The sequence below is a fragment of the Branchiostoma belcheri genome, unplaced genomic scaffold (genome assembly GCF_001625305.1).
Source record: "Branchiostoma belcheri isolate BF01 breed outbred unplaced genomic scaffold, Haploidv18h27 scaffold144, whole genome shotgun sequence".
Taxonomy (NCBI): domain Eukaryota; kingdom Metazoa; phylum Chordata; class Leptocardii; order Amphioxiformes; family Branchiostomatidae; genus Branchiostoma; species Branchiostoma belcheri.
Window position 1 is genome coordinate 529,141 of NW_017802869.1, and position 12,073 is coordinate 541,213.

The window sequence follows — 12,073 nt, forward strand, 5'->3', positions numbered from 1 at the left end:
CTCTCTCTCTCTCTCTCCTCTCTTCTCTCTCTCTCTCTCTCTCTCTCTCTCTTTCTCTCTCTCTCTCTCTCTCTCCTTATTGCTCCTTATTGCTTTTTTTTTTACAAAAAAGGACAAATAAATATACAGAAACTGAACCCATTGGGGTACAACTAAACCAAGTAAAAACCAAGACAGCTTCTGTAGAAGTAGACAGATACATATAGGTAAAATACCTATACATTATTGCAATCCAGTCCCTCTGGCGTGTTATTATAGCTGTAAAAAACCGCCACACCCTAACATAAACGCCCATGGCACCCTGGGAGTACTAACGTCCCGGCTGTGAGTAGCAGATTGTGGGAGTCAATATCGGTCTTGTCGGGCCTTAAATCTGTACGGCAGGCCTCGAAATTAACTTTTCGTCTTAGTGTCCCAGCACAGTCCCAAATTGAAAATAAATGTCCCAACCTGTTTTTCTAGAGGTATTGTATGATTTGAACTTGAAGTCAACATCATTTTCCTTATGTCCACTCCCACCAGGCGCACTATAATTGCAGTGTAGACAGGGAATTCGGGGGGACTTTTCCGGATCCAAAAGCCGGGAAATGTGCCTGATAAACAAAAGAAGGGCTGACCTTCTGATGTTGATTATTTTACTATTTTCTAGTTGTTCCAGCCTAAATTTTAGCGGTCAGAGGCCATCGGACCACCTTATATCAATGGTTTATTTGCATTTAAAACACAACAACACTGTCCCAAAAATGGCAGCCAGAGGCTGAATTGACATCGCGACATCACATACAAGTAAACAGTATAAAACTTCATATTAAGCGATTAAAATAGTAATAAACCATTACATAAAATGTATATGAAATATTGTCAACAACGTTTCCAAGTGCAAATTAATATCAACAGATAAAAATACACCTTTAATTTGGAGCCCTGTACATGTAGCAGATTGTGTGAGTCACTATGAATCTTGTCGAGCCCTAAATCTCGCCATGCCCGGAGATCACACACAGCCGCACAGTCTGATGGATCGCGCCCGGCCCGTAGTCTGACAGCCGGCATCGGACTCAGCTACCGGCTAAATTAGATATGCGATACCGGACTATAAGTGGACTGTAGGCCACTGTTGGATCGAGGAAAAAGGACGAGGTATATACTACAAGAAACAGTGATGCCTTCAAATATCAGAGTTATCAACCAAGAATTGAGGTATTCAAAAACTCGTATTTCCCCATAACTATTGTAGACTGGAACTCGTTGCCACCAAGCACAGTTAGGGCATCATCACTAGAAAGTTTTAAACAACTCCTGCAATCAAATGTGTTAAGATTGTAACAAGTCGTTCGGTGTGACATAGCTAGCTGCCGCCGCGCCACGTGCCTGCGAAGCTGGTGTGTTACGCCGAAGGGCGGTTAAACCGGATATACTGATACAGATACAGTACACAAACTCTTACTGTGGAACCCGAGTCATGGAAACAGAAGTCGCGGAAGACCACATTTGACTTACAGTAAGCAGCTAGAGGCTGACAGTGGAATGACTCTAAGTCAACTGCCTGCTACGATGGGAGATAGAGAGAAATGGAAACATGGGGAGACTTCGAGCGAGCTCGGCGCAGTGAGTGAGTGAGCGATATCGGACTATAGACGGACGCTTCTTTATGATACAGGCGGATTGATGGAGCGTCTTGGCGAGGTTGTTAGCCTTATCTGTGGAAACACGGGTTGTGTGCGGGGGGCAGTCTTTTTAGCGGGAGTGTCAAGACAGATGAACATCATGTAAGTTGCCTGCAGCTCAAGCTATCCATGATATTCACAATAATACATGACTACACGGCCACGCGTATGCGAACCTTGCAGTAGGTTACTCTTTGTGGGAACGCCAAGATAAAGGTAGAACATCTTTTTAGCGGGAATGTCAAGACAGATGTAGAACCTCATGTAAGGTCAATGTATTACCTGCAGCACAAGCTATCCCCCTGTGCACAATTATACATGGCTGCATAGCGAACCTTGCAGTAGGTTACCGTTTGCGCGAACGCTGTTGTATGGCCAAGATAAATGTATCAAGCCGGTGTATTACCTGCATCACGGGCTATCCCCCTTTGCACAATTATACAAGACTACAAGGCCGCGCGCGACCGAACCTTGCAGTGGGTTAATACTCTAGTAGCCAAATAAGTCAGTGTTCCGACATCGGAATTACACGTAAAATCCATCGCCACTAAGCCTCCTACCATGACAGCGCGACCCATGCCAGGCTGTCGTTGTTTCTATATGTCTATCTTATCAACATCGCTAAGGAATGATGCTTCATAATCAGCCCTTAGCTGTACTCGTCTAAACGACACGAGTTGTGTGCGTAGGGAAGTCTTTTTAGCGGGAACGTCAAGACAAATGTGAACCTTCATGCAATGTCGGTGTATCACCTGCAGCACAAGCCATTCCTGATGTTCACAATCATGCATGGCTATACAATGTACATGCAAGGCCGCGCGCGCGTGAACCTTGCAGTACGTTACTCTTTGCGGGAACGCTACTGTATGACAAAGATAAATGTAGAATATCACGTAACGCCATTCCTGATGTTCACAATCATGCATGGCTATACAATGTACATGCAAGGCCGCGTGCCTGCGAACCTTAAGTCAGGGCTAACGAACTGTCATTGGTAGTCACATCTCATCAACATCGCTAATTAGCTCTGATATGTGTGGACTTAATCGCTTTCTTTATTCCCAGTCCTATAGCTGTACTTCTCTAGAACAACGTATTTCACTTCCAAACTGTCAAGTGTTCTAACATCAATCACACGTAAAAGCCATTACCACCAGGCGTTCTACCCCAATCTACCGCGAAAGCTTACCCATGCCAGACAGCAGGAATGTGTAGGTAAGTCCTTACCTTGGCGTGCGCCGCAGACGACATCTGTGTAGGAGACGTCACCGAAGCCGGCTCTACCGCCGCGGAACCGTCCCGCTTCGCTGATTGGCTGTCGGGGCGAGATGACGTGACGTCAGCCGCCGATCTGGGAGGAAAATCGCCTGATTTTGATTTCACCATGATAGTCCTCTGGCTGCTGTCTCGCTCGGGCCGATCGAACACGAAGTGCGCTGCGGGCTCCTTACTTCCCTTCTCCACGCTCTCACGTTTCTTTGACTGGAGAACCTGTTTCGCATCAGTAACGCTTTCTGGTTTCTTTTCCGTCTGTACGGTAGGCGCGGCTACTACAGTAGGAGGCTGAGCGTCTTTTTCTTCCCTGAACTCGTCCTGTAGCTTTTCCGGAGGGCTCTGCTCGGGGCTAACCCTCTGGGTGACGATGATTTTGGGAATCTCCTGCGGAAGCCTGGAGTGGTACGGCGGCGTTGTGGAGACGGAGAGGATGGGTTTAGCGTGCTCGTAGGGCGGGGAGAAGTCCTCTATGGGAGACAGGCAGCTGCCGGGCGGGGTCCTGGGACGCTGCCGGCGGATAGCGCGGAGCTCAGCCTGCTGCTCAGCTTTACTCTTCGGCCTGTCATCGTCCTCCTCTAGATCGTCTTCGGGGGGAGCATCTTTATCGTCGATGGGGGAGAGAATGGCACTGAGATTGGATCTCGCTTTGGACTTCTTTAGCGAAGACTTCGAGTCGTCAGAGTCGCTGTCGGCAGAAGAAGGTGTCTCGGCGATGTCCTCTGCCTCCGCTCCGTCAGGCATCTTCTCCTGGGGGGAGGGAATATGGCAATCGCTCGAAATCTTTATTTGCAATCAGATACAGATTCATGTACAGATATACAGATTTTCCGAGTAGGATGACCGTGTCAGTCCCTACACCTGAGTGAGGGTTACAGTTGACACGGCGGCCTTCGCGTGGATTTGTTTAAGGTGGATAACAGGTTGTGAATCTGAGACCCACACACTTGGGCATCCGTCTTCCCCAGCGGATCCACATCGAGGAGGGAATATTGCTGTAATAATTGATGCTTAAAATTTACTATGTTGGTAAGATAAGTTTTCCTGTAGCATAATGTCAATGATAGCAGTTGAACGTAAATGTAAATAATAGTTGTATTTTTTTAATTTTTTTTCTATTTATTGAAACAACAAAGTACAAGACATGGTTCAAGACACAGAGGTGGAAACTCTAGCCGAAGCTAATATTAATCACAACCCTGACATAGAATACAAATTACAGGTATGACAATGACGAAACAACAAGTTGTATGTTTATGTTGTATAGGACTCCAGGAAGAATAGTGATGTACATATTATCACTAATGGGAGATTCATAAATAAACAAACAAACAAACAAACAAACAAACAAACCTCCTTCTTCTCCACGATAGCGAGCGCCAGGCTGGCCGCGGGTTCCCGCCGCAGCGACTGCAGCTCCCTCCGCAGGTCCTCCTGGGCCTTCGCAGATTTTACGTACTCGTCCGCTTCGTACCACTGCTTCTCCTTACCCTGGTCCTCCTCGGTGGTGGTAGCCTCCGTGGCTTCGGTTGGTGAGATCCCGATGGCCACTCGCTGGGGCTTGCTCGTTGGTTCCGGTGGCGGTGGTTCGTGTTGGGGAGCGGGAACGGGTACTGGAGCGGGGGCAGCGACTACTTTGGTCTTTTTTGCCTGAGAAAGGTCCAACGTGAGAGATTTGGGGTCCTTTAGTGACTTGACCACCTTTTCCTTCCGCTCCTGCCTCTGATCAGCCTTTTTTGCCGGTTTGGGAGACCCGGAGAGGTACTCTTTCAGCTCCTGAAGGACAGAAAGACAAAAATCAGCCCCTCTCTTCATGGTGGTAAAATAAAACTTCCACTCTCACTGTTTCACTCATTCATTCATTCATTCATTCATTCATTCATTCATTCATTCATTCATTCATTCATTCATTCATTCATTCATTCATTCATTCATTCATTCATTCATTCATTCATTCATTCATTCATTCATTCATTCATTCACTCGTTCATTCATTCATTCATTCGCTCATTCATTCATTCATTCATTCATAAACCATGAACCAGACCGAACCTGCACGTTGCTGCCGTGTGTCCTGGTCTTGGTGACCTTCTGGTGATGTTTCCCGCCCGGCGCGACCCTCTCCACCGTGTGTTTGTGGATGAGTTCCTGCCGCTGCTCCTTGGACAGACCCTTCTGTCCCGGCGCGACCACGCCGTGGATCACCCCCGCACCCAGCGGGCTCCGCATCCGGTCCTGCCGAGCAGGCTCCTTTTTGGCACCTTTTGGGCAAAAACAATGAGAAAGACCATTATTGTACATTTTTGCTCATTTTTGTTATTTCCAACATCTAATCACAAGACGTGGTGACGGCACACTCAAGTTTATTTCAACTTATATTAATGTTATAATCTTATATTACACCAATACAGGGGACAATACAGTACTCATTTTCACCTGAGCGAAGTGAGAAAAGTCGTGTAAAGTATCTTTCCCAAGGGCACCAGATCGGTGGCATGTCAGGACTCGAACCCGGGACCTCTTGGTTCCGAGTCGAGCACTCTGCCGCTACGCCACACGACCCCACATAATAAAGTATTGATTTTAAAGTATTATAATAAACCATTCCTATACCTTGTTCCTGCTCCTCCTGCTCCTCCATGGCCTTCCCTCTCCCCTCCCTGTACTCGGCAGAGTTCACTTCCTTCTGTAGCGTCAGAGACGTCGGTCGCTCATGGATGTGCTCGGATTGCTTTAGTTGCTTAGCAGCATTGGATTCCGCGGTTTCGCCCACAAGCGAAGTCTTTTCTTCAGGCTTTAGTACGGGTGTTTCTTTACTAGCTACTACAGTGCCTTGGTCGGCAGAGGTGTCCGCAGTTTCATCACCCAATGTTATGGCTATTTTCCTACCATCAGTCACATCAGTGGAAGAATTGTTCAGGTTTTTACTTGGCGTCTGAATACTCGTGGAAGTAGACGTTGCATCCTCCTGTGTTGGCTCAGAAATCGGGGGTTTCTGCACCGTGGGTGTTTTGGGTTTGTCAAAGAGAACAGGTGGAAGGTAGTGCTGCGCTTCTTCGTCAGCCTTGACTGTGACAAAAAAGTGAGATAAAACAAACGTTGGGTACTCATGTCTCTGGCAGGAAACAAAATATTCAAAACTATGCATGAAAATGTATCAAATAATGTCTAGACGTTAGAAATTCCTCTAATGGTTGTAAAATCCCATTTTCATACCATACATTCTCATCCCACACTACTCACTCTTGTGTTAGGTAAATTAGCCTTATGGAACTCTAGTTATGTACCAGAAGTTGCCATACTTTGTACAACAATTGTGCTTTAAAGTTTATTTATGAAAGCAATGCCAGACTGAATTCAGAAGACCTCTATTTCAATATCATTTTTGTAAGTATTCATTTTATAAAGGCCTTTATCTGTGAAAAGAAGTTCCTTCTCTCTCACACTTACCTAACTCCTCGTGTGACTGCTGCCTGTTGACCTGTGAACTCTCGGGTTCGTCCAACTCCGGGAAAATGTCTCCGGTTCCCAGCAGGTCCCGGAAACCCTGGAGGATGTCTTCCGTCAGCGACCAATTCCGCTCCAGCTTCGGGGTCTTCTCGTCCTCAGCCTGCTGACGGGGAGACAATACAAACATCAGAGGGTGTACATGTGTACTTAAACACAAAACTTAGAAGTAACGCCCTATGTCTGGGTAAGGTACTAAGGGAAAATGTCTTCCGTCAGCGACCAGTTCCGCTCCAGCTTCGGCGTCTTCTCGTCGTCAGCCTGCTGACGGGGGCATAGTACATCAGAGGGTGTACATTATTCCTTTTCAATAACAACTGAACACAAAAAGGAAACAGTGCCCCTATCTTTGTGAAAGGTACTGTGTTTAACATGTGGAATCATTTTCGGTATTTTATATTTATCAGTCGCTGAGGTGTTGCAGTAAAGTTAGCGGCAACCATCAATGTTGTACACATCCCAACCCGCGACAAAAGGGAAGCACATGACAAGAATACAATAACAGTTTAGTATCAATAACGTAAGTTTGGGTAGTTGTCAAAATTTTACAGTTTGTATCTGGGTGTAAAACGTTAGTGTCTAACACTAAAGTTTTTGGTTCCCCGCTTTGGAGCGTGCCCATCTCTTAACGTCCCCTCCGTGCCTCATTTGATGCCCTTTCTGAAGGCCCTTTACAGCATCATGTCTCCCGGGACCCTCATCTGTATTCCAGCAGTGTTTTATATGCATTGTCATGAAACTTGGTAGGTGGGTAGGTCTTGATAAGACCTACTAGAAATAATTAGATTTTGGGCCCTCTGGCGGCTTTCGTTGGTACGGCAGCAGAACGTTCGGTTTTAATATCTCACGATCTTAACATGCTTGGACCACGAATTTTGGATGGAAAATAGCCCATGAATACAGGTCTAGTATTCAGCATGTCGGGGAATTCCAGGGCAGAGGAAAAATGTTGTAATTCCTGTTTGCCAACCGACCCTAGAAACAAACCCTCATCTGTATTCCAGCAGTGTTTCCGGTAACCTCACAGACACTGAAACCACTAAGGGCAAAGTTAATGACCTTGAAATGGAATCAACATGGCGTCTTCTGTAACTAGTAGATATTGGGAGACTGTCTAATTTGTAGTTCGCAGATAACGGCTCAAACTTATCTCTTCGGCCCAAACCTGCAGACCAGAACAGATGATTACATGTTTGTCTGTCCTTGAAGTATAACTACTTCCCAGTACCTCAGCAGCTTAGACCTAGGAAAAACAATGTTGTGTTTCCTGTTTCAGTCGTGAAAAAATTAGGATCGGTAGGTAGGGATTATCTTTCTTTTTCTTTTTTTTCAGCGGATGATTACATGTGTGTCTGTCCTTGAAGTATAACTACCTCCCAGTACCTCAGCAGCTTGGTCTAATTTGTAGTTCACAGATACAGTCCATACTGCATTTGTACATTTGGAGTTATGGAATAAAGATAACGGCTGAAATTTATCTCGCTGGTCCAGAAACTAGCAGACCACGTCAGGTGATTATGTCCTGTGTACCACAGCGAGTGATCAGGCCTAGGAAAACAATGTTGTGTTTCCTGTTTCCTGTCCGACCCTAGAAAAAACTGCCGACCCTAGACTTTTCTTGTGTGTGGACCCCTGCACAAGGGACATACATTTTCGACCATATTGACCTGTTCTAATATAATCTATAGCTAGGTCCATGATCTAACGCCTTAGTGATAAAATGTTGAACAATCGGTTTTCATCATTGAAATTGAAACGATAAGTGTATTGTTATGAATCGAAAGAATAAACCAATCTATACACGTGTCCTCATTCAAATTTTATTTGTACAAACTGTATTGTATAAGTTGATCCCTATATAGAGATACCAAAGTACTAAAAAAAAGGAACAATAAAAAAGATGATCCCTACCTACCGACCCTAATTTTTTCAGGACTGAAACAGGAAACACAACATATTTTTCCCTAGGCCCTACAGACCACAGCAGATGATATGTCTGCCTGTCCTTGAAATAACTACCTCCCAGTACCTCCGCAGCTTATCCACTTCGCTACTGTCCTTGGGTTACTGAGTGGGATCGATTTTCGTTCATCGTTTTTACATAAACCCCAGGGGAAAAGCCACGCTTTAAGTTTATGGATCTTGCCTTTTTACAAGTTTTTATCAGTACTAAGCAGCTGAAGACCTTCTTTTTTTTTTACAAACCTACCTAAGGGTTTTGCTGCTGTCCTTGGATAACTGAGTGGGATCGATTTTCTTCGTCGTTTTTACATAAAACCCAGGGGAAAAGCAACGCTTTCAATTCGTGAGTCCTGCCTTTTTACAGATTTTATCTGTACTAAGCAGCTGTGGACCGTCTGTTTTATTTTTACAAAACTACCCAAATGTTGTGTTACCACATAGTGCGCTTTCCACCAAAGAACTCGTGCACCCCTTTTTGTAGCTGATTCAACCTAAATGCTGTACAATTCGGTATTTTCTTACAGTGGCCCTAAGTAAGTTATTGGTATCGACGATCTATGACAAGGCAAATGTATTAGATGATTGCCTGAACAAAACGTATCTATTACATAGAGAGCACAAGACAATTGGTGAGCAGGCTCATATTGAGCACATATTTATACTGTACAAGTTTAACTTTAACCACGCCCAGATTTCAGCACCAAGGACAGGGAAAGCACACTGGGCTATCTATGAGAATGCAGATATACTAGATAATGGCCTAATCAAACGTATCCATTACTTAGAGAACACAAGTACAATTGGTCAGCACATATGTATGCTATACAAGTTTAACCACACCCAGATTTCAGCACCAAGGACAGGGAAAGCGCGCTGCTAACACTGTACTTTGAGACTTCAGCGGATAGTTTTACCGGTACATTCGGTGGCCAAATATGCATCTCACGTAGCGAATCGCTATCTCAACAATCTGGGTCAGCGCCTGGTGTAGTTATAATGCCCGACCTGTTTGTTCCTAACCAACTTTCGCGGTATAAATTTTCCCTCGGTCTGCAGAAAAATCGGAAAGTTCCAAACTCGTCAGAATTCCTGAAACAAAGCGAGTCGTCCGGAGGGAGTTTACGAGGCAATTTAGACACGATCTTCCGCTGCCCAGCCCGGGGATGAGGTCACAGATTCAATATGCCGGGATCTCCCAGTCTGGTTCCGCACCATGAGTACAGACCTATCTATAGGCCACACAGACTTAATTTTATGGATGGCATCCTTTAAAGACCCCCAAACTAGTGCGCGCGGGCGAATGAAAAAAAAACCGACCAAAAAATGGGATCTGCCCAGTCTGGTTCCACCCCATGAGTACAGACATAGTACGGAGGCTGTGTGCAGCAGAACTTTCGATTTTCATATCTCATGATCTAAACATGCTTGGACCACGAAGTTTGGAATGTAAATAGCTCATAGTTCCGCCCCATGAATACAGACCTAGTACGGAGGCTATATGGGAATCCCAGCGCATCACTATGCACAGCAGATGCTCAAAACGCCCTTTAAGCGAACCCGCTATTTTTATAACCTCAATTATACATTCAGGTGCATCTGATATCGTTCAGGAGATACAATTTAGTTCACTTTATCATCTTCCTCCTTACGACCCGCTATATATATGTATGCTCGTGATGGCATCAAACGTAACCTAAATCAATACATTATTGTCATGAATTAAACATGGCGTTACGGTTGCCTGCGTTCATGAAGATAGCTTGCCGGGCCGCGCCTTGGACCACAGCCAGGTCTTTGATACAGGAGATGTCCCGAAAAGTACCCCTATCTGTTTCTATACAGCAGATAAGGAAGTCCATCTTTAAAGGCGATTTCAGAGCAGCAAACCTGGAAATATTCTGAATAAGGCAATCTTTATGATACCGACACATATTGACTCACATTTGAGTCATCATTTCAAACTTGGGGTATTTCAAACTGCAGAAACAAGCCCCAAAATGAGTCATTTATTTTATGGGTGGTACCCTAAAAATCATCCCAGAGTCCTTCCAGTAACCATTTTCATTCAGATTTTTGGTTATGCTTGCTTCTTCAGGGTCAATATATATTGGGATAGTGTGGTTTCAATTCAGTATGTAGATACGTAAATGACTAGAATATTGACTTTGAAAAATCGGGTTTCCAAGCCCTAAAAACTGCACTGGATGTCTTTAATATTTGATTCAACCGTCTCCCTTTCCCTTGCCCTATCATATAGCGCAGTGCATGTATTCACTCTGGCCTAGAGCTCCTTACAAATCAATGGACTACGCCCTAAATTTATTTTCCAAACGTCTTTATTTTAATATCTACTTTGCTACCCAAATTGGCCCAAATCACTCACATCGATGTACTCTAGTTTATTTATTACTAGCTATAAAAGAGCTATTAATCAAGAGTAACCTGCCCTCCATTATTTAGACTGCGATCTGAATGTTCTGCCGCGCGGTGGAAAAGAAGATGCAAATTTTGATTGTTTTTGTGACACAAAAAGCAAACCTTACAGCAGGGATGAGACTCCCTGAATTGAAAGAGTTTGCGTACAAAAATTACAAATTTCAATGAACAAGACAGGCAATATATACAGTCCCTCATATACATTATTATAACTTAGCTGATACTTAAGAGAAATATGCCTGTACCTTGATAATACACGTTTGATAGAAGAGTCGAGAGTCTGCCTTAGACAGTGCGTAATAACAAACTAGTAACTAGTGAATTAATGGCGCACTGCACTAGTGAATTAACCATCTTCGAACTGAAATCGAAATTATATTATCCAAAGCCTTCTTCCTATAGTGTCTTTCATTCAATACAATCAATATCGTATAGTCGTTTCTGGCACAAAATGTTTACGTTATACTTGAAAATTATGCGTTGTGTTGGGTGGTCGTGGCAAATTTTATTATGGTTTTGCTCCGTCTGCACAGTGTATAGCCGAGTTAGGGATTCTGTGGGATACACGAATTGAGCTTATAGATGCAGTTATATCCCCTGACGCGTGGCGGCGCTGTTTCAGCTTCTTCGATCAGCATCGCACGAAAATTTATTGTCTGAATCCTATGAATAATAGATTTTGCCAGCAGTAGTCTGATGTCATAAACTTAAACACACAAATCGTGGAACAGCTAAAGTCAACTTCCTCTAGTGATGCGGAAATGCATTTTACGCCACATAAGGGTATACATAATGCACCTAAACTTGCTGTTTTTTTTTTAAAATGTAACTAAATTATATTCAATCATCACCGAAGATTAGTGCCATTGTACTTGGCCTGCTATTAACAGGAGCAGGGTATTCAACCTTAAGTGTTCTTTTTTCACATCACAACATACCCTACCATCATGATACTATTAATAGCCTCTTCGGTAAAACTATCTGTTATTACCTAGATCACAATTTATTAGCTTAATCTAGCTTAAGCTTGCTGGAACTAAAAGTATTAAATAAAACACAACAAAACACAAAGTTTCATAAATTTAATCATTAGCACTATTATTAGTATATTATATGATATGGAATATCATTACGCCTCTACCATTTTACCACCCTGCCGCCCGAAGTGTTCCACATACAGCCTAGTGATAATTTAATGCATGCATATAAAAACCAATACCTTTTTCGTT

General features: G+C 43.9%; 2 protein-coding genes across 2 annotated transcripts in view; both read right to left on the reverse strand.

Annotated features, from left to right (window-relative positions):
• Positions 1-5,580, reverse strand: part of LOC109464954 (serine/arginine repetitive matrix protein 1-like) — a 40,327-nt gene extending 34,747 nt beyond the window's left edge. The window contains exons 1-4 of the mRNA XM_019762072.1: positions 5,553-5,580; positions 4,992-5,200; positions 4,293-4,715; positions 2,895-3,689 (exon numbers count right to left, since the gene is read on the reverse strand). Of these exons, the coding sequence (XP_019617631.1) occupies positions 2,895-3,689; positions 4,293-4,715; positions 4,992-5,200; positions 5,553-5,580 (1,455 nt within the window). The remainder of the gene's footprint in view (positions 1-2,894; positions 3,690-4,292; positions 4,716-4,991; positions 5,201-5,552) is intronic.
• A 1,061-nt stretch (positions 5,581-6,641) lies between these two features.
• LOC109464955 (regulating synaptic membrane exocytosis protein 2-like) overlaps positions 6,642-12,073 on the reverse strand; it is a 59,014-nt gene continuing 53,582 nt past the window's right edge. Inside the window, exon 4 of the mRNA XM_019762074.1 lies at positions 6,642-6,710. Coding sequence (XP_019617633.1) covers positions 6,642-6,710 — 69 coding nt within the window. The remainder of the gene's footprint in view (positions 6,711-12,073) is intronic.